At 44.3% G+C, this 22,687-nt stretch overlaps 1 protein-coding gene across 1 annotated transcript in view; it reads right to left on the reverse strand.

The window, feature by feature from the left end:
* Positions 1-1,695: 1,695 nt before the first annotated feature.
* HS3ST3A1 (heparan sulfate-glucosamine 3-sulfotransferase 3A1) overlaps positions 1,696-22,687 on the reverse strand; it is a gene marked incomplete at both ends in the record, with an annotated part of 87,798 nt that continues 66,806 nt past the window's right edge. The window contains one exon of the mRNA XM_082861214.1: positions 1,696-2,317. Coding sequence (XP_082717340.1) covers positions 1,696-2,317 — 622 coding nt within the window. The remainder of the gene's footprint in view (positions 2,318-22,687) is intronic.

A 22,687-nucleotide genomic window follows, 5' to 3' on the forward strand; every position in this document is an offset into this window, starting at 1 on the left:
ATCTATGTCAAATGCACAATGAAACTGCATATTTTAAAACAACTTTAGTTTCTTTTGATTGACAACACTGGAGAAGAATATTCTTTTAGAATACTGGAGTGTCTGGTCCTTTGCATTTTAGCAGATATGGAAAATTTCCATGAGATTGGAGACATTCTCCTCTTGGGTTTAAACCTGTAATAAAAATGTTGCTGACAGACTAATTATGAATGTTTTATATAGTTTGTGCATATGTGCTCTTCTCTAAACCAATTTAATTCCCATTAATGCTAATCTCGTTAATGCCCACTCAGAGAGGAAAGGAATACTCTTAATAAACTATTGTTTTATTTGAGCTATCTAAATGGGGAACAGGCAGAAACAGATGGGAGAAGAGGAAAAATCACTTTACCCATATCTGCACTTCTTATTTTCCAAATATTAACGAATATGAGGTTATAACTGGTACAAAGAGGAAATGGGGAAAAATAAAGTGACAAAGTGACAGCCCTCCCTCCACCCATGAAAAATTGGGGCCTTGTAAATGAGATGTTGATTGACCTTTTTTTAGTACTAGCTGCAAGTTTAGAAATAAGATATTACAAAGAGAGGCAGATTTTCTTTGTTAAAAAAGAGGTTTGTAAAATGAGATTCATATTTGTAAGCTCTTACTGAAGTGGGTTTTTCTTTAAGAAAAAAAGGAAAATACAGTCAAAACAAGAATAGGTAAATTCTTCTCCTACCACACCTTGTACTCCTAGTGTGACTGGCCATCTTGTTCTCCATACAAGGATCCAGTAATTTCTCTGAACTTCAATTGAGTCGAGATATCCATGTCTTAGGGTGCTTTAACAACCCAAGATTGGCTCTTAAAAGATGTTGTGTCCAAGACAGAGTGGTCTCCTTGAGTACAACTGTGTAAGGTGTCTGAGTGCCATAGAGGCTAGCCTAGAACTTAGAAAGCAACAGGAAACCCTCTCTGTTGGTCCCCAAACTAGCTAACCATTTCTGAAGGCTGTCTGTGCCTTTCCCATTCTCACTGGAAAAAGTGGCACAAAATAGGGAACAAGTGGAAGATGAGGTTTTGTCCATAGTCTGCCATCTGGCCTTAGGACACATCACTTAAGCTTCCTGAGACTCAGTTTCCTTATCTGTAAAACGGGGGTAATAATCTCCATGTATTATGTTATTATATCACATCTGAGTATAAGGATCAAGAAAGATACTGTATTTGAAAGCACTGTGGTAACTGGGAAGTGATGTGCAAACATACAGAATCACTAACTGGGAAAGGGGTTAAGAAAAAGTGGCACGGGAGAAAAACATAAGGGTAGACATCAATCTTATCCGGGCTTTGTTAAAAAAGGAGAGAGAGCACGAGCTGTACCCTCAGGAGTTTCTTAAAAGTTTTCACGGCAGCTGATGCTCATACTTCATAACTGTGCCTATAAAACATGAAGTGAAAATGGAAAATGGAGAGAATTTAGTTAGATGCGTGCACGTTTCCTTTTTTGTTTCTCCAGGTGTTTGCGCGCGCAGTTGTACATGACGGTGAGGGCGGAGGCGAGAACAATCTCGAGAACGATCTCTTTAACAACATTCATGGGAAAAAAATACTGAAATATCAGCAGCGCAAATATTAAACTGCCTCTTCTCTACCGATTGGTAAAAAAATATATTATCTTCTGATATTTTTTTTCTTTTTAAATTATAAGGTTATCCGTCCCAGCCGAAGTCGTGGCCCGTCATCTGGTAGAACTTGCGGTTGAACGGCCGGTAGAAGTCGCGCAGCCGCCGCAGGACCTGGCCGTCGATCTCGGGGTGGGGTCTGCCCTTGGTCTTGCCCAGGCAGTGAGGGCGGCCGCTGCCCTCGGCCTTCTTGAGGCAGGGGAAGCCCTTGGTCTGGTTGAAGTAGAAGTGCTTGTCGGAGATGATGCGCTTGAGGCCCAGGAAGTCCTGCACGCGGCCCAGCTCGCCGGCCGGGTCGCGCACCAGCCGCTCGCCGCTCACGAAGAGCAGCTGGCGGGCGGGGAAGTGGCGCAGCCAGCGCTCCAGGTGCTCGGCGTACAGGCCGATCTGGATGGCGCTCCACGCCCGGTCCACGAGGCCCGCCGTCCGGTTCCTGAAGGCCAGGCTCTCGAAGCTGGGGATGTCGGGCCGCTTGGACAGCGTCTGCGTGTAGTCCGAGACGGCCCTGGTCACCGGGTCCCGCACCACCACCAGCAGCTTGGTGTCCTTGGACATGGCCGAGATGCGCGCGGGCGCCTCCCGCGTCACGAAGTAGCTGGGCGTCTTCTCCATGGTGATCTGCCCCTCCAGGGTCCTCGGCATCAGGTCCCTGCGCGGAGCAGAAAGGCACGTTAGGGCCTGAAAACTGAGCTCCTTCCCAGCAGAGGGAGGGTCTTACAGACCCGGAGGCTGAGTTGAGGTACCAACTGCTCCGCTTACTAGAGGTGTGACCGTGATCGCGGAGAAGTCGCACAGACGCAAGGCTGTGCACCCCTGGTTCCTCGCGGATGTACTTAATGGGAAATAATAACACTACCGATCTCCTACGGTTGTTGTGATGATTAAACGTCTTCATATACCTCAACAGCTTAGAAAAGTGCCTGGCATAGAATACGTGCTGTGTAATTTTTATTTTTTATAATTATCAACCCACAAGGCTGTAAGAAAATAACCTTGATCTAATTCTTTAGGTGAATTAGGATAGTGTAATAAACACAATTGTATGACTATGGGATGGTGTTAAAATACCCTGAGCCCTTTCTGTAGTTTTCTAACAAACAAAGCAATTACGGTCAACATAATACCATTGCATAGTACACAAAATACTTCTCTATAATTCCTGAATTTTCCTGTAACAAACAAGACATGAAATAATCCATCTTTTATCTAATAATTTCAAATGCCATCCTTCCAGTAGTCTGAATATCTTGGTTCCTCTTTCCATTGGCCCAGTTATCACATTATGGTATACTTTCATGTACATCAAAGTAAATTCTGACTCTGTTGTTCAAAACGTTAATGATTCTTGTCTGTTTATTCTTCCAGATGAATGTTAGAATCACTTTGTCCTGTGGAAAAAAGAAATCCTGTTGGAGTCTTGATGGAGCGGAGATTGCTACCTAGCTCAAGCATGCGTTCCTGCTGAGAAGTGATGGGTCTCGAAGCCAGTCCAAAACTGTGAGTAGGAGAGACAAAACCTATTTATCCTTCCAAAAGTGTACTGCCATTAAAGCCACTATTTATTATATATATGAAATACATACATATTTTTTTTTCCTAATTTTAAGGCACTGTCTTGCTAATTCCAAGTTTTATAAGAAATAGACATTGTTCAAGTCAATATTAGATAAATGTATTTGGGAGATTTATTGCAATGACAAAATGTATATTGTCCTTTGATCCACTGATCCAAACCGGTAAGTACCCTAATATTAGATTCACTTTTATTCCTGGAGTAAACCCTATTTGATCATGGTATATTATTCTTTCAATATAGTCCTAGACTTGATTCATCATTATTTTGCTTTGGATTTGTCATCCACATGCATTAATGAGATGTTCCTGTAGTTTTTCTTTTGATCAATAGCTTAATCAATTCTGAGAACATGAATTATTCCACAAATAAAGTGAGAAATGTTTCATATTTTTCTATATCCTAAAGAAGTTTCAATAGCAAAATAATTTTCTATTCCTTCAAAATTTGATGGGTCCTCTACAAAGCCACCTAATACTGGTACTTTTGGGGTAGAGGGTAAGAAAGGGATTAGAATCTTCAAGTATCTTTTCAGTTTCTTCTGTGGTTATTGTTTTTTGTAACACTCTGCCTCATCTTGTGTCAATTTTGGCAATTAATATTTTTCTAAATGAATTATTTTGAAGTTTATCTCAGACGTAATATCAACTGGTTCATAAACAGTCTGGTGCCCATCTGCATTACGCCCGGCACAGATTCCTCAACAGTTGTGGCCATAAGCCACTGGTGCTGTGTTAGTTTAATGACGCAGGTTTTCTCACACTTTTGCCTTCTTTGATATTTCAGTCAAGTTATCTTTACTTTTTTTTGGAGGGGGAAATGATAATTAGATATCTCATTTCTGTTGTTTTTTTCTTTGTTGTTTTAAAAATCTGCAATTCCTTTTTCAAAAGAACTTTTAATGTGTGCCCATTCCCCATTTCTTAAAAATGCCTGAAGGTCTGGGTAGGATAAAGCAAAGACCAGGGAGGAGGTCAGTGTTGACACAAGGGAGACACAGACTGTCTTTACTGCCGACGCAATGCTGGAGCCACTGTGTGACATGAATTCACAGATTTCACCACTGTATATACATCTACATACGCACTATATATATATATATACATTCCCTTCACGGAATTGAGAAATAGGCTAGACCAACCTACTTTGGAAGTTTAGTTACACTTTTATATGATGAGCCAGGAGATCTATCCAGAAACTGTTGGACTATCTCAGTGAAGAAAATTGGCTCAAAGGTGTGAAAAAGTTTTGGACTGTGGAAGCAAACATCAAGCATCACTGAAACTACAAGAAGGAGTATCTGGTGATTTTTCTTAAAGTCAGCATTCTTGCCTCCTTCCCTATCGTCTCTGACTTTTAACCACTCGACCTCATATTTCGGCCAGTAAAACAGAGATAACATACTTCACGTGGGAGCTACTGGTTGGTAATCTCAGCCTTCCTGCCCTCTGGCCCTGGGGAAAAGCACAGACTCCCCAGTAGCCTTTCAGCAGAGATTAAAGCTGCAGAATGTGCCATTCCAGAGGAACTATTACCAATATTTCTGAAAAAAGAAACCATATTTTAAATTATCTCAGTAGGGTAGGAAAAAGAGCTATCCAAAATAGGAGGAGTTTGAAGAGGAAACAGCTAAAATAGGATTTCAGAGGAAAAACACATTAATTACTGTCATCTACAGGATGAGGAAAGCTGACGGGTTTAGCATCCCCATCGGGATGGGGAGTCGGGTTAACTATGAACTCTCTGCAGTCTACTTTCCTCAAAAACAAAGACGTGCAAGGGTAAATAAATCCTCAATGAGGCTTACAGTGTAGAGCACAGTTGTTTGGTAAAAGGATTCACAACAGAATTCTTTAAAGAGCAATCTCCCTTTTAAATTCTACATTCATTTTCTTACTGCAATTTGAATTTTAACGTTCAGAAAGGAGATCCTCTATCACATAAAACAAAATGCACATGTACTTTGGAATATCGTATTTCGAGGTGTTTAGGCAAACTTAGAAATCTTCCTTCCTTACCAGAGTGAGGCATGTACTGTGACTCTGCTCTGTGCAAGGGCTCGGCCTGGGATGGGCGATGAAAGAGCCATCCCAGTACGATGAGAGCTTTGCAGAAACACCAGGCACGCGAGGGGAGCGGAAAGGTGTACGCAATGAGAAGACATTTGAGGTTTGTCTAAAGACAGGACAAGCTGGGGCGGAGGGTGAGAAATTCCACTGAACAATGGGAAGGGGAGGTCCTAGGACGCCTTAATTTCCAGGCAAACAGTATTGGCTCTTCCACTCACTTCTCCATAGTGAAAATAATTTGGAGACATTTATAGTAAGTATAGGAGAGGAGAAATGGGTAGAAACTAGAATAATAAAGAAAAATTAGAGACGCTTACTTGTTTTCTCCTGAAGATGACAAGGAGAAGAAGGGGTTTTACAAGCAAATGAAGGATCATTACCAGGTGTGTCCCACACATTTGTTCTTTGTCCCCAAAGAACAAAAGGAATTCTCCATAGCCGAAAAGTAGAAGCAACACAAATATCCATAGAGGGCTGAATGGGCAGGCAAATGTGATCTCTCCACGCAGTGGAGTAGTATTCAGCCCTAAAAAAGGAACAGGATTCTGACACCTGCTGCAACGTGGATGAACCTTGAGGACTTTATGCTGAGTGAAGTAAGCCAGACACAGAAGGACACAGATTGTGTGATTCCACTTGTATGAGGTCTCTAGAGGAGTCGAATCCACAGAGACGGAAGGTAAGATAGTGATCGCCAGGGCCTGGGGGTGGGGGGACGAGGAGTTCGTATTTGATGGGGACAGAGTTTTAGTTTTTCCAGATGAAAAGAGTTCTGAAGAGTGACTGCTCAGCACCGTAAATGTACTTACCGCTGTTGACCTGGACACGTAAGAATGGTTGAGATGGTAAATATTATGTCTGTTTTACCCTGATTGATTAAAAAGAGAACTCACCCAGAGGGCAAAGACTTCAAATTGCATCGATAGACTTGAATTAGAAAAATGAATCTTTTTGGCTTTGCAGGTAATTAAACACTAGCATGAGGTACCTGAAGAAGATGGTGGCCTTGCTTTCCTCTTGCAAGACCAAAGGGGAATATAATGATGAGATTTTATGGAGCTGAGATCAGAAATGTTTGTGGCCTGTGTCATTTCTCATTTCCTTTTTGTTTACCTTTTTGTTTACAGTGCTTCTGATTTTTTAACTACCAGCAGGGTGACCATGTGCTACTCATAACCTTTCCAATCTCGCCAGAAAAAATCAAGCCAAGAGCTCGGGAAATCTGGATTGTAACGAAGTGCCAGCACGACAATTTCCACAAGGAACACACCCAAGCACTGCTCTTAAGAAAGTGACGCCCAGTGTGCAGAATTCCCAGCAGTCGGGAGAACCCCATTCCGTCCAGATAACTCGGGTCCAGGGGAGATGAGAGACCCCCGGGCGTGCTCCTGGGACGTCCACACACATGCTCGCTTGAGGCCTCCTGCTGAGGACGTCCGGATGGTAAGGAGGCTGATGTGCGAGTTGTGAGCTGGCAAAGCCGAATTCTCTGGAAGGACAGAGGCTGGCTGGTTCTGGTGGGAGAGATGAACTTGGCTTCTCAGGGGCAAAACCCACCTGTAGTGTTAGATGTCAGGACAGCTGTTGCCTTTGTGGAGGGGGGCGCTTAGTGACCAAAACGGGCCACAGGGGGCTTCTGGAAAGTCAGGAATCTCCCAGTGCAGGACCTGGGTACTGGTTTCACAAGTGTATCCACCTTGTGAAAAGTCACTGAGTTGTATGCCAGGATCTGCGTCCTTTTCTGAATGGTGCTATACTTCAATAAAAAGTTTACGACACTTATAGAGGGCGGAGGAGAAGATGGTGGAAGAGTAAGACGCGGAGATCACCTTCTCCTCCACAGATACACCAGAAATACATCTACATGTGGAGCAACTTCTACAGAACACCTACTGAACGCTGGCAGAAGACCTCAGACCTCCCAAAAGGCAAGAAACTCCCCACGTACCTGGGTAGGGCAAGAGAAAAAAGAATAAACAGAGACAAAAGGATAGGGACGGGACCTGCACCAGTGGGAGGGAGCCGTGAAGGAGGAAAGGTTTCCACACACTAGGAAGCCCCTTCGCGGGCAGAGACTTCGGGAGGCAGAGGGGGTAGCTTCGGAGCCACGGAGGCGAGCACAGCAACAGGGGTGCGGAGGGCAAAGCGGGGAGATTCCCGCACAGAGGATCGGGGCCGACCGGCACTCACCAGCCCGAGAGGCTTGTCTGCTCACCCGCCGGGGCGGGCGGGGCTGGGAGCTGAGGCTCAGGCTTCGGTCGGAGCGCAGGGAGAGGACTGGGGTTGGTGGCGTGAACACAGCCTGAAGGGGGTTAGTGCGCCACGGCTGGCCGGGAGGGAGTCCGGGAAAAGGTCTGGAGCTGCCGAAGAGGCAAGAGACTTTTTCTTCCCTCTTTATTTCCGGGTGTGCGAGGAGAGGGGTTTAAGAACGCTGCTTAAGGGAACTCCAGAAACGGGCGCGAGCCGCGGCTAAAAACACGGACCCCAGAGACGGGCGGGAGACGCTAAGGCTGCTGCTGCCGCCACCAAGGGGCCTGTGTGCCAGCACAGGTCACTCTCCACACCCCCCTTCCGGGGAGCCTGTGCAGCCCGCCATTGCCAGGTTCCCGGGATCCAGGGACAACTTCCCCGGGAGAACGCACGGCGGGCCTCAGGCTGGTGCAACGTCACGCCGGCCTCTGCTGCCGCAGGCCCGCCCCGCACTCCGTGCCCCTCCCTCCCCCCGGCCTGAGTGAGCCAGAGCCCCCGAATCAGCGGCTCCTTTAACCCCGTCCTGTCTGAGCAAAAAACAGACGCCCTCCAGCGACCTACACGCAGAGGCGGGGCCAAATCCAAAGCTGAGCCCCGGGAGCTGTGAGAACAAAGAAGAGAAAGGGAAATCTCTCCCAGCAGCCTCAGAAGCAGCGGATTAAAGCTCCACAACCAACTTGATGTACCTGCATCTGTGGAATACATGAATAGACAACGAGTCATCCCAAATTGAGGAGGTGGACTTCGGGAGCAAGATTTAGGATTTTTTCCCCTTTTCCTCTTTTTGTGAGGGTGTATGTGTATGCTTCTGTCGGTATAGCTTTGCTTCCACCATTTGTTCTAAGGTTCTATCCGTCCCTTTTTTTTTCTAAATAATTATTTTTTAATAACTTTATTATACTTTATTTTATTTTACTGTATCTTCTTTCTTTCTTTTCTCCTTCCTTCCCTCCTTCCTTCCTCCCTCCCTCCTTTCTTTCCTGCTTCCTTTCCTTCCTTCCTTCCTTTCTCTTTCTTTCTCTCTTTCTTTCCTTCCTTCCTTCCTTTCCCTCTTTCTTTCTTTCTCTCTTTCTTTCTTCCTCTCTTTCTCTCTCTCTCTCTCTCTTTCTTCCTACTTCTACTAATTCTTTCTCTCTACTTTTCCTCCCTTTTATTCTGAGCTGTGTCGATGAAAGGCTCTTGGTGCTGCAGCCAGGAGTCAGTGCTGTGCCTCTGAGGTTGGGAGAGCCAACTGCAGGACACTGGTCCACAAGAGACCTCCCAGCTCCACATAGTATCAAACGGCGAAAATCTCCGAGAGATCTCCATCTCAACACCAGCACCCAGATTCACTCTATGACCAGCAAGCTACAGAACTGGACATCCTATGCCAAACTACTAGCAAGACAGGAACACAACCCCACCCATTAGCAGAGAGGCTGCCTAAAATCATAATAAGTCCACAGACACCCCAAAACACACCACCAGACGTGGACCTGCCCACCAGAAAGACAAGATCCAGCCTCATCCACCAGAACACAGGCACTAGTCCCCTTCACCAGGAAGCCTACACAACCCACTGAACCAACCTTAGCCACTGGAGACAGACACCACAAACAACGGGAACTACGAACCTGCAGCCTGCAAAAAGGAGACCCCAAACACAGTAAGATAAGCAAAATGAGAAGACAGAGAAACACACAGCAGATGAAGGAGCAAGATAAAAACCCACCAGACCAAACAAATGAAGAGGAAATAGGCACTCTACCTGAAAGAGAATTCAGAATAATGATAGTAAGGATGATCCGAAATCTTGGAAATAGAATGGACAAAATGCAAGAAACATTTAACAAGGACCTGGAAGAACTAAATATGAAACAAACAATGATGAACAACACAATAAATGAAAAAGACTCTAGATGGGATCAATAGCAGAATAACTGAGGCAGAAGAATGGATAAGTGACCTGGAAGATAAAATAGTGGAAATAACTACTGCAGAGCAGAATAAAGAAAAAAGAATGAAAAGAACTGAGGACAGTCTCAGAGACCTCTGGGACAACATTAAACGCACCAACATTCGAATTATAGGGGCTCCAGAAGAAGAAGAGAAAAAGAAAGGGACTGAGAAAATATTTGAAGAGATTATAGTTGAAAACTTCCCTAATATGGGAAAGGAAACAGTTAATCAAGTCCAGGAAGCACAGAGAGTCCCATACAGGATAAATCCAAGGAGAAACACGCCAAGACACATATTAATCAAACTGTCAAAAATTAAATACAAAGAAAGCATATTAAAAGCAGCAAGGGAGGGGGGACCTTGAAGATGGCGGAAGAGTTAAGACACGCAGATCACCTTCCTCCCCACAGATACACCAGAAATACATCTACACGTGGAACAACTCCTACAGAACACCTACTGAAGGCTGGCAGAAGACCTCAGACCTCCCAAAAGGCAAGAAACTCCCCACGTACCTGGGTAGGGCAAGAGAAAAAAGAATAAACAGAGACAAAAGGATAGGGACGGGACCTGCACCAGTGGGAGGGAGGTGTGAAGGAGGAAAGGTTTCCACACACTAGGAAGCCCCTTCGCGGGCGGAGACTGCGGGAGGGGAAGGGGGGAGCTTCGAAGCCGCGGAGAAGAGCACAGCAACGGGTGCGGAGGGCAAAGCGGGGAGATTCCCGCACAGAGGATCGGGGCCGACCGGCACTCACCAGCCTGAGAGGCTTGTCTGCTCACCCGCCGGGGCGGGCGGGGCTGCGAGCTGAGGCTCTGAGGCTCGGGTTTCGGTTTCCGACGGAGCGCAGGGAGAGGACTGGGGTTGGCGGCTTTAACATAGCCTGAAGGGGTTAGTGCACCACGGCTAGCCGGGAGGGAGTCTGGGGAAAAGTCTGCACCTGCCGAAGAGGCAAGAGACTTTTTCTTCCCTCGTTTCCTGGTGCGCGAGGAGAGGGGTTTAAGAGCGCTGCTTAAGGGAGCTCCAGAGACGGGCGCGAGCCGCGGCTAAAAGCGCGGCCCCCAGAGACAGGCGCGAACCGCGGCGAAAAGCGCGGACCCCAGAGACGGGCGGGAGACGCTAAGGCTGCTGCTGCCTCCACCAAGGGGCCTGTGTGCCCTCACAGGTCACCATCCACACCCCTCTTCCGTGGAGCCTGTGCAGCCCGCCACTGCCAGGTTCCCGGGATCCAGGGACAACTTCCCCGGGAGAACGCACGGCGGGCCTCAGGCTGGTGCAAAGTCACGCCGGCCTTTGCCTCCGCAGGCCCGCCCCGCACTCCGTGCCCCTCCCTCCCCGCTGGCCTGAGTGCGCCAGAGCCCCCGAATCAGCGGCTCCTTTAACCCCGTCCTGTCTGAGCAAAAAACAGACGCTCTCCAGCGACCTACACGCAGAGGCAGGGCCAAATCCAAAGCTGAGCCCCTGGGAGCTGTGAGAACAAAGAAGAGAAAGGGAAATCCCTCCCAGCAGCCTCAGAAGCAGCAGATTAAAGCTCCACAATCAACTTGATGTACCTGCATCTGTGGAATACCTGAATAGACAACCAATCATCCCAAATTAAGGAAGTGGACTTCGGGAGCAAGATCTATGATTTTTTTCCCTTTTCCTCTTTTTGTGAGTGTGTACGTGTATGCTTCTGTGTGAGATCTTGTCTGTATAGTCTTGCTTCCACCATTTGTCCTAGGGCTCTATCCGTCCATGGTTTTTTTAAAAATTTTTTTCTTCATAATTTTAATAACGTTATTATACTTTACCTTCGTTCTTTCTTTCTTTCTTTCCGTCCTTCCTTCCCTCCTTTAGACAACGAATCATCCCAGATTGAGGAGGTGGTCTCTGACAGCGAGATTTAGGATTTTTCCCCGTTTACCTCTTTTAGTGAGGGTGTATGTGTACGCCTCTGTGTACGATTTTGTCTGTATAGCTTTGCTTCCAATATCTGTCCTAAGGTTCTATCCGTCCCTTTTTTTTTTCTAAATAAGAATTTTTTAATTCAATAACTTTATTATACTTTATTTTTACTGTATCTTCTTTCTGTCTTTTTCCCTTCTTTCCCTCCTTCCTTCCTCCCTCCCTCCCTCCTTTCCTTCTTGCCACCTTTGCTTCTTTCTTTCTTTTTTTCTTCCTTCCTTCCTTCCTTCCCTCCTTTCCTTCTTTCTTTCCTCATACTTCTACTACTTCCCTCTACTTTTTCTCCCTTTTATTCTGAGCCGTGTGGATGAAAGGCTCTTGGTGCTCCAGCCCGGAGTCAGGGCTCTGTCTCTGAGGTAGGAGAACCAACTTCAGGACACTGGTCAACAAGAGACCTCCCAGCTCCACATAATATCAAACGGCGAAAATCTCCCAGAGACCTCCATCTCAACACCAGCACCCAGCTTCACTCAACGACCAGCAAGCCACAGTGCTGGACAACCTATGCCAAACAACTAGCAAAACAGGAACACAACCCCACCCATTAGCAGAGAGGCTGCCTAAAATCATAATAAGGCCACAGACACCCCAAAACACACCACCAGACGTGAACCTGCCCACTAGAGAGACAAGATCCAGCCTCATCCACCACAACACAGGCACTAGTCCCCTCCACCAGGAAGCCTACACAGCCCACTGAACCAACCTTAGCCACTGGAGACATCAAAAACAGCGGGAACTACGAACCTGCAGTCTGCAAAAAGGAGACCCCAAACACAGTAAGATAAGCAAAATGAGAAGACAGAAAAACACACAGCAGATAAAGGAGCAAGATAAAAATGGACCAGACCTAACGAAGAGGAAATAGGCAGTCTACCTGAAAAAGAATTCAGAATAATGATAGTAAGGATGATCTGAAATCTTGGAAATAGAATGGACAAAATGCAAGAAACAGTTAACAAGGACCTAGAAGAAATAAAGATGAAACAAGCAACGATGAACAACACAATAAATGAAATTAAAAGGACTCTAGATGGGATCAATAGCAGAATAACTGAGGCAGAAGAACGGATAAGTGACCTGGAAGATAAAATAGTGGAAATAACTACTGCAGAGCAGAATAAAGAAAAAAGAATGAAAAGAACTGAGGACAGTCTCAGAGACCTCTGGGACAACATTAAATGCACCAACATTCGAATTATAGGGGTTCCAGAAGAAGAAGAGAAAAAGAAAGGGACTGAGAAAATATTTGAAGAGATTATAGTTGAAAACTTCCCTAATATGGGAAAGGAAACAGTTAATCAAGTCCAGGAAGCACAGAGAGTCCCATACAGGATAAATACAAGGAGAAATACGCCAAGAAACATATTAATCAAACTGTCAAAAATTAAATGCAAAGAAAGCATATTAAAAGCAGCAAGGGAAAAACAACAAATAACACTTAAGGGAATCCCCATAAGGTTAACAGCTGATCTCTCAGCAGAAACCCTACAAGCCAGAAGGGAGTGGCAGGACATATTTAAAGTGATAAAGGAGAAAAACCTACAACCAAGACTACTCTACCCAGCAAGGATCTCATTCAGATTTGATGGAGAAATTAAAACCTTTACAGACAAGCAAAAGCTGAGAGTTCAGCACCACCAAACCAGCTTTACAACAAATGCTAAAGGATCTTCTCTAGGCAAGAAACACAAGAGAAGGAAAAGACCTATAATAACGAACCCAAAACAATTTAGAAAATGGGAATAGGAACGTACATATCGATAATTACCTCAAATGTAAATGGACTAAATGCTCCCACCAAAAGACACAGATTAGCAGAATGGATACAAACCCAAGACCCTTATATATGCTGTCTACAAGAGACCCACTTCAGACCTAGAGACACATACAGACTGAAAGGGGATGGAAAAAGATATTCCATGCAAACGGAAACCAAAAGAAAGCTGGAGTAGCAATTCTCATATCAGACAAAATAGACTTTAAAGACTATTAGAAGAGACAAAGAAGGACACTACATAATGATCAAGGGATCGATCCAAGAAGAAGATATAACAATTGTAAATATTTATGCACCCAACATAGGAGCACCTCAATACATAAGGCAAACACTAAGAGCCATAAAAGGGGAAATCGACAGTAACACAATCATAGTAGGGGACTTTAACACCCCAGTTTCACCCATGGACAGATCATCCAAAATGAAAATAAATAAGGAAACCCAAGCTTTAAATGATACATTATACAAGATGGACTTAATTGATATTTATAGGACACTCCATCCAAAAACAACAGAATACACATTTTTCTCAAGTGCTCATGGAACATTCTCCAGGATAGAGCATATCTTGGGTCACAAATCAAGCCTTGGTAAATTTAAGAAAATTGAAATTGTATCAAGTATCTTTTCCAACCACAACGCCATGAGACTAGATATCAATTACAGGAAAAGATCTGTAAAAAATACAAACACATGGAGGCTAAACAATACACTACTTAATAATGAAGTGATCACTGAAGAAATCAAAGAGGAAATAAAAAAATACCTAGAAAGAAATGACAATGGAGACACAATGACCCAAAACCTATGGGATGCAGCAAAAGCAATTCTAAGAGGGAAGTTTATAGCAATACAAGCCCACCTTAAGAAGCAGGAAACATCTCGAATAAACAACCTAACCTTGCACCTCAAGCAATTAGAGAAAGAAGAACAAAAAAACCCCAAAGCTAGCAGAAGGAAAGAAATCATAAAAATCAGATAAGAAATAAATGAAAAAGAAATGAAGGAAACAATAGCAAAGATCAATAAACTAAGAGCTGGTTCTTTGAGAAGATAAACAAACTAGATAAACCATTAGCCAGACTCATCAAGAAAAAAAGGGAGAAGACTCAAATCAACAGAATTAGAAATGAAAAAGGAGAAGTAACAACTGACACTGCAGAAATACAAAAGATCATGAGAGATTACTACAAGCAACTCTATGCCAATAAAATGGACAACCTGGAAGAAATGGACAAATTCTTAGAAAGGCACAACCTGCCAAGACTGAATCAGGAAGAAATAGAAAATATGAACAGACCAATCACAAGCACTGAAATTGAAACTCTGATTAAAAATCTTCCAACAAACAAAAGCCCAGGACCAGATGGCTTCACAGGCGAATTCTATCAAACATTTAGAGAAGAGCTAACACCTATCCTTCTCAAACTCTTCCAAAATATAGCAGAGGGAGGAACACTCCCAAATTCCTTCTACGAGGCCACCATCACCCGGATACCAAAACCAGACAAGGATGTCACAAAGAAAGAAAACTACAGGCCAATATCACTGATGAACATAGATGCAAAAATCCTCAACAAAACACTAGCAAACAGAATCCAACAGCACATTAAAAGGATCATACACCATGATCAAGTGGGGTTTATTCCAGGAATGCAAGGATTCTTCAATATACGCATATCAATCAACGTGATACACCATATTAACAAATTGAAGGAGAAAAACCATATGATCATCTCAATAGATGCAGAGAAAGCTTTTGACAAAATTCAACACCCATTTATGATAAAAACCCTGCAGAAAGTAGGCATAGAGGGAACTTTCCTCAACATAATAAAGGCCATATATGACCAGCCCACAGCCAACATCATCCTCAATGGTGAAAAACTGAAAGCATTTCCACTAAGATCAGGAACAAGACAAGGTTGCCCACTCTCACCACTCTTATTCAACATAGTTTTGGAAGTTTTAGCCACAGCAATCAGAGAAGAAAAGGAAATAAAAGGAATCCAAATCGGAAAAGAAGAAGTAAAGCTGTCACTGTTTGCAAATGACATGATACTACACATAGAGAATCCTAAAGATGCTACCAGAAAACTACTAGAGCTAATCGATGAATTTGGTAAAGTAGCAGGGTACAAAATTAATGCAGAGAAATCTCTGGCATTCCTATACACTAATGATGAAAAATCTGAAAGTGAAATCAGGAAAACACTCCCATTTACCATTGCAACGGAAAGAATGAAATATCTAGGAATAAACCTACCTAAGGAGACAAAAGACCTGTATGCAGAAAATTATAAGACACTGAAGGAAGAAATTAAAGATGATACAAATAGATGGAGAGATATACCATGTTCTTGGATTGGAAGAATCAACATTGTGAAAATGACTCTACTACCCAAAGCAATCTATAGATTGAATGCAATCCCTATCAAACTACCACCGGCATTTTTCACAGAACTAGAACAAAAAATTTCGCAATTTGTATGGAAACACAAAAGACCCCGAATAGCCAAAGCAATCTTGAGAATGGAAAACGGAGCTGGAGGAATCAGGCTCCCTGACTTCAGACTATACTACAAAGCTACAGTAATCAAGGCAGTTTGGTACTGGCACAAAAACAGAAAGATAGATCAGTGGAACAGGATAGAAAGCCCAGAGATAAACCCACGCACGTATGGTCACCTTATCTTTGATAAAGGAGGCAGGAATGTACAGTGGAGAAAGGACAGCCTCTTCAATAAGTGGTGCTGGGAAAACTGGACAGGTACATGTAAAAGTATGAGATTAGATCACTCCCTAACACCATACACAAAAATAAGCTCAAAATGGATAAAGACCTAAATGTAAGGCCAGAAACTATCAAACTCTTAGAGGAAAACATAGGCAGAACACTCTATGACATAAATCACAGCAAGATCCTTTCTGACCCACCTCCTAGAGGAATGGAAATAAAAACAAAAATAAACAAATGGGACCTAATGAAACTTCAAAGCTTTTGCACAGCAAAGGAAACCATAAACAAGACCAAAAGACAACCCTCAGAATGAGAGAAAATATTTGCAAATGAAGCAACTGACAAAGGATTAATCTCCAAAATTTACAAGCAGCTCATGCAGCTCAAGAACAAAAAAACAAACAACCCAATCCAAAAATGGGCAGAAGACCTAAATAGACATTTCTCCAAAGAAGATATACAGACTGCCAACAAACACATGAAAGAATGCTCAACATCATTAATCATTAGAGAAATGCAAATAAAAACTACAATGAGATATCATCTCACACCAGTCAGAATGGCCATCATCAAAAAATCTAGCAACAATAAATGCTGGAGAGGGTGTGGAGAAAAGGGAACCCTCTTGCACTGCTGGTGGGAATGTGAATTGGTTCAGCCACTATGGAGAACAGTATGGAGGTTCCTTAAAAAACTACAAATAGAACTACCATATGACCCAGCAATCCCACTACTGGGCATATACCCTGAGAAAACCAAAATTCAAAAAGGGTCGTGTACCAAAATGTTGATTGCAGCTCTATTTACAATAGCCCGGAGATGGAAACAACCTAAGTGCCCATGTTCGGACGAATGGATAGGGAAGATGTGGCACATATATACAATGGAATATTACTCAGCCATAAAAAGAAACGAAATTGAGCTATTTGTAATGAGGTGGATAGACCTAGAGTCTGTCATACAGAGTGATGTAAGTCAGAAAGAAAAAGACAAATACCGTATGCTAACACATATATATGGAATTTAAGAAGAAAAAAAAATGTCATGAAGAACCTAGGGGTAAGACAGGAATAAAGACACAGACCTACTGGAGAACGGACTTGAGGATATGGGGAGGGGGAAGGGTGAGCTGTGACAGGGCAAGAGAGAGTCATGGACATATACATACACACTAACAAACGTAAGGTAGATAGCTAGTGGGAAGCAGCCGCATGGCACAGGGATATCGGCTCGGTGCTTTGTGACCGCCTGGAGGAGTGGGATAGGGAGGGTGGGAGGGAGGGAGACGCAAGAGGGAAGAGATATGGGAACATACGTATATGTATAACTGATTCACTTTGTTATAAAGCAGAAACTAACACACCATTGTAAAGCAATTATAATCCAATAAAGATGTTAAAAAAAAGTTTACGACACTTTTAAAAAAATAAATGGACCAATTTTCCGTAATTCTCCAAGGAACACATGGATTTCAAACAAGGGCATTTGCTAAACCAGCTACATCTCCAGTTTGTGGACGTTTAGGTCATAAAGGCAAAGGAACTGAGCTCCCATTTCTAGGAACCAGTGGTCCTCATAGTGACCTCTTGCCCCGCACCCCCGGTAAGCATCGGAACATAAGCCGCCTGGCCTTCGTCCCAAACGAGGTTCTCCCAGCGCTATAAGCACTACCGGGTTCACGTTATCATGGAAGATGTGTCTCTAAGGTGTGGACACAAGCAGAGATACCTGAAGAATATATTACGCTTGCAAAACATCTTATCAATGGTTTTCTCCCTTAAGATAGGCATTATGCTCCCCCGTTTTTCTGATGAAGAAGCTGAAATTCAGGGAGGGAAAGCTGCCGGTCCACGTTCCCACAGTCAGTATATGGAAGGTGACAGAAGTCCTCCCAGTGCCTACGGCCAGGTTATTTCTGTTGCATCGGATGAGAGGAAGTCAGCAGACAAGAGGGATGGGAAAAGGGTATGCCCGAGGTGACTTGGATGGAGCCAGTTGGACGGATGGAGAACCCAAGGACATGTGAAACTCACCCAGAGGGTAGCTGTGAAGAGCCTGAAAGGCCCAGACTCTGAATTGGACACAGATGAAGAAATTTGTTTGAAACAGGGGAACTGTATGAAATGAGGCTGCAAGTGTGAGGGTGTGATTAGAGTCAGTGATAGATTAACTCCGAGTCGGAGCACAAGTCCGGACGGATCAGGAAGACCGTGCAGGTAGTGAGATATTTTGCAAGGCTCCTCCGCTGTAATCCAGGCTTGAGGAGCCGAAGACCCTGGGTTTGGGGGCTGATGGTGAGAGAGAAAAAGGTGGTGAGAACGAGAGGAACATTGATGGGAGAACGGAGGAGGCTGCACAGCTGACTTATGGACGGAACACGTTTTCAAACGTGTTCCCAAAGCTTTAGAGGTGGCAAATGATAGAAATTTTACTTTAAAAAAAAAACCCAAAACAGTTCTTTTCAAGGAATAAGTAGGGCCCCCTTCCTCTTAAAAAAGGGGGGGAAATGTAAGTTTCTCCTTCAGTAGAGTTGAGGCTAATTTTTTTTATACATTTATTTAAATTTTTGCCTGCGTTGGGTCTAAGTTGCTGCACGCGGGCTTTCTCTAGTTGCGGCGAGCGGGGGCTACTCTTTGTTGTGGTGCACGGGCTTCTTATTGCGGTGGCTTCTCTGTTATGGAGCACGGGCTCTAAGCACGCGGACTTCAGTAGTTGTGGCACGCAGGCTCTAGAGCGCAGGCTCAGTAGTTGTGGCGCACGGGCTTAGTTTCTCTGCAGCATGTGGGATCTTCCTGGACCAGGGCTTGAACCCGTGTCCCCTGCACTGGCAGGTGGATTCTTAACCACTGCGCCACCAGGGAAGCCCGAGGCTAATTTTTTAAGTTAAGATTTCTGCCTAAGAATTCTAATGGAGACAAAAGACGACACGTGATTGGCTTTATCCCAAAATACGGCTCAGATGGATCACATATTTCCACGAAGAAACCACAGTCTTATGGGACACTCAAAACTGGGAAGAGAAATGTGGATTCAGTCTTGATTCTGCTGTTAAAAGCTGTGTGATCCTGAGCAGGTCACGTCACTTCTCTGGGCCTTGGTTTCTTCATAAGCAAAATAAGACCACCGTTCTCCACCTCTCAAAGGCCATCCCACCTCTCAGGTCCCATGCAGATTCAGGGCTTTCACTCCTTAGTAACTTGTCAAAGTTCTGCACAGCGTCACACTTGCTGCTCTGTTCTGAAGTGTGACTCCACCAGTCGAATAAAGAAGATCTGTGTAAATCATTAAGCAGGGCAGTTCTGCATCAACAGAACTGATTTCAAAATCAATGAGGTCGGAAAGAACGCGGCTCCCATGACAGATGCCTAGGGAAAGTGCTCAGGCTGGTTCAGACGAAGGCTGTACTGGCCACGTCCCTCATGCCTGGAGCTAGCAGAAAGTCCAGCAAGTCCACCAGCTGAGTGCTGTCACTGCCTTTAAGAGGGCGGGGATGAAGGAGACCCATCTCTGTCCCACGCGTCCTCTGTGCCCAAAACATCAAAAGAAGATGTATGTCCCTGCTAGAAGGTGAGGTTCCCAGATAGGGCACTGTTACCAATAACACACACAGGGCAGACAGGATTTCAAGTCCAAGTGTCTTAGGAAGAACATGATGAAGCAAATGAGCACTTACTAAGCATTTACCGTAGGCCAAGATATCCTTTCCTGTGTCTCACAACAGCAAAAAGCTAGAATTACTGGCATAATTTCTCAGATGAGATAGTAGACTCAGAGAGGTAACGTGAGTTGTCCAAAGACACACAGCGATGAGTGAAAGGGACAGGATGAAAATCCAGGTCTGTTCTGCTCTAAAGCACACGCTCCTTCCACCGTCCCAGACACCCAGGCAGCGTGAGCAAGAGTGTCTGGGTGGATGGTATAGCCATCTTTGACGTTCTGTCAAAACATAGGAATGTTAAGTGCACTACTTCCCTATTCATCTCAGAGTATAAATCATTGGAATCTTGCAAACAGGTAACAGACATGTTTTTCAAAGGCTTTCTTCTGTAAGAGAAGGACCTGAGTGGTAAGGCAAAGGCAATTTACCTTGAGAAATAAATCAATCTGGCCCGTGTACACATACAGTTTTCTTTTTTTTTAAAGTCTCTGCAACCAAAGAGAACCATGTGTCTGTTTTTGGAAGCCTCCAGCAAAAGCAGAAAATTCGAAGGGAAACATGCTCTTTTCACGGCCACGGCATGAAGGTGGTTCCCGGGGGGCCCTGGTGGCGTGAGCTTGGAGCAGAGGAAGCAAAGCAAACTCCGGTGCTGTCGGGCCTGCATCCCTGGGGCCAAGGACCAGCCACATCGATATTTCTTCTCCTGCTGCTGTTATGTGGGACCCTTCCCCCCGCCCCCCCACCAAACGTGCCTTGTGAGGCTGGAAAGAAAACTCCCTTCCATTGTTTTTTGAGTTGGCTTCTGTGGGAGAGGAAGACGTATTGTTTTTGAACCGGTTCCCACACTGACCGAATCTGGATGTGCAGATCTAATAAGCAAACTGTCGTCAAGATATTCAAGCATCAAACTTAAAGGCAGGTACGTTTCCCAGTGCCCTTGACGGCAGGTTCCTTCTCAACCTCTGAACAATCAAGTAAACGGACAGAAAGGCGTGGTTCTCACCCTCCCCAGGCTTAATGACAGCGGAAACAAGCTTATTTCAAGAAAGCAACACAATGTTCCTTGGCACTGAGAGGAGAAGAGTCAAGAATTCTTGGTTGATAATTTGGGGTAACCCGTGAAAGGGCAGAAAACACATCTCTCAGGTCAGAAAGAAGGGCAGCCCTGAAAGGGAAGGGGCAAGGGTTATCTGGGATCATAAATTCAAGCAAGAATCCTTGATGTTTGTGTGGGACCTCAGAGTTTCCCAAGCAATTCCACAATTTTTCTCATTCGTGGGCTCTTAGGAAGTGTAAAAATAGACCAGTAACTTCCAAGGCTCATAGCTTCACCCTCTGATTTTCTCCTTCTAAGTTCACTTCATTGGGAAACTCATGTATTCGTAAGATTTAAAATATCATTTCTAACCTTGTTTACAGTGTCCCAAACTCTGTTTTCACATAGTGTCTGGCTCTTGGGAACTGAGAGCTTCTCCCAAAGTCCTAACAAACTATCAAAGAACATCCAGAAGGAAAGCCCTCACCCCCTTAAACACTAAAATGCACAGACCCGCTAATGATAACGGCAGAATCTATAAGAAAATCGGAGCCTGAGAAAAACATAGGAAGTCGCCACTTGTCCACGGTGGGTCTGTCTCTGGATGTCGGATGTTCTTTATGCTTCAAGCTAGAAAGGGACAATCACTGTTCTACCCAGATGCGAAGAATTCAACACTGCACTACCCAGAGAGGAAGCATCTCCTCAACTTCTGCACCCTGTGTGCCACCGATGCCTCACCCCAGCTCTGGTCCTGGTAGAGACCTACACTCTGAAATGTATGAGCAAAATGCTTTAGAATCTGAGGATAAAGAAAGTATTTCACAGGTGTTCACATAGAAAGGCGAACAGAAGAGCATAATAACTAGGCTGCTGACGAACGAAGGTGACGGAGGGGGAGCTGGGCCCTGACTTCAGTAACGAGGGCCCAGAGCTTACGGAAGATCAAAGAGAACAAGACCTTTCGACTGAGCTCAGTTTTTACTTCATTGAAAGTAGTATCCAAATGCCATCTTCAGATACGCAGTGATTCCAAACACTTGGCATCTAGGCAAGCTTGAGAAAAGTGCAACCTTGAGATTTCATTTCAACTGAACCACAGATAGAGAAATGAGAAGCTCACATGTTCAAGGAACGGAGGGGACATCTAAATTCAGTTAGAATAGAAATGTCTTAAAGAATGTTTCCAAATCTAGTTATAAAAAATGACCATAGAAAACAGAGATAAACTGTGATTAAATTAGTCAGGATCTACAGCCTGAAAAATATTTAGAAACCCTTAGAAGTGTGTGTGTGTGTGTGTGTGTGTGTGTGTGTATGAGAGAGAGACAGAGAGAGAGAGAGATTGATTACAGAGAGACAGAGAGAAGAGATCAAGAATGAATGAGCTGGAGAAAGTCAGTCAGACAGACAGAGGCAAACACCATATGGCGTCACTCACATGTGGGATCCGAAACAATGACACAGATGAGGTTATTTCCAAAGCAGAAACAGACTCAGACACAGAAAACAAACCTACGGTTACCAAAGGGGAAACATGGTGGGGGGATAAATTAGGAATTTGGGAGGAACATATATGCACTACTATACATAAAATAGATAATCGACAAGGACCTACTGTACAGCACAGGGAACTCTACTCAATACTCTGTAATAACCTATGTGGGGAAGGAATTTGAAAAAAGAATAGATATATGAATCACTTTGCTGTACACCTGAAACTAACACAACATTGTAAATCAGCTATACTCCAATATAAAATAAAGCTAAAAACAAAAAGAATGAGCTGGAGAAAAGGAAGCCGGCAGACTGGGCTGTCCCGTGGGGCAGCATCACCAAGAACTGGGAGGGTCTCAGAAGCCCCCGCCCCAGCCCCGTGGTTTCACAAAGGCGGGAAGTTCTGAAAAGACATGCAGCCAGCTGGACCCGAGGCTTGGCTTCACTCTGGTCTCCTGAGCCCTGGTTCACTGTTCTTTCCATGATACAGAATTCTGCTCCAGTTCTAGAAATACAGCATGCTCAGGGTTTGA

This window comes from Leucopleurus acutus (assembly GCF_964270905.1).
Source record: "Leucopleurus acutus genome assembly, chromosome: 19".
Taxonomy (NCBI): Eukaryota; Metazoa; Chordata; class Mammalia; order Artiodactyla; family Delphinidae; genus Leucopleurus; species Leucopleurus acutus.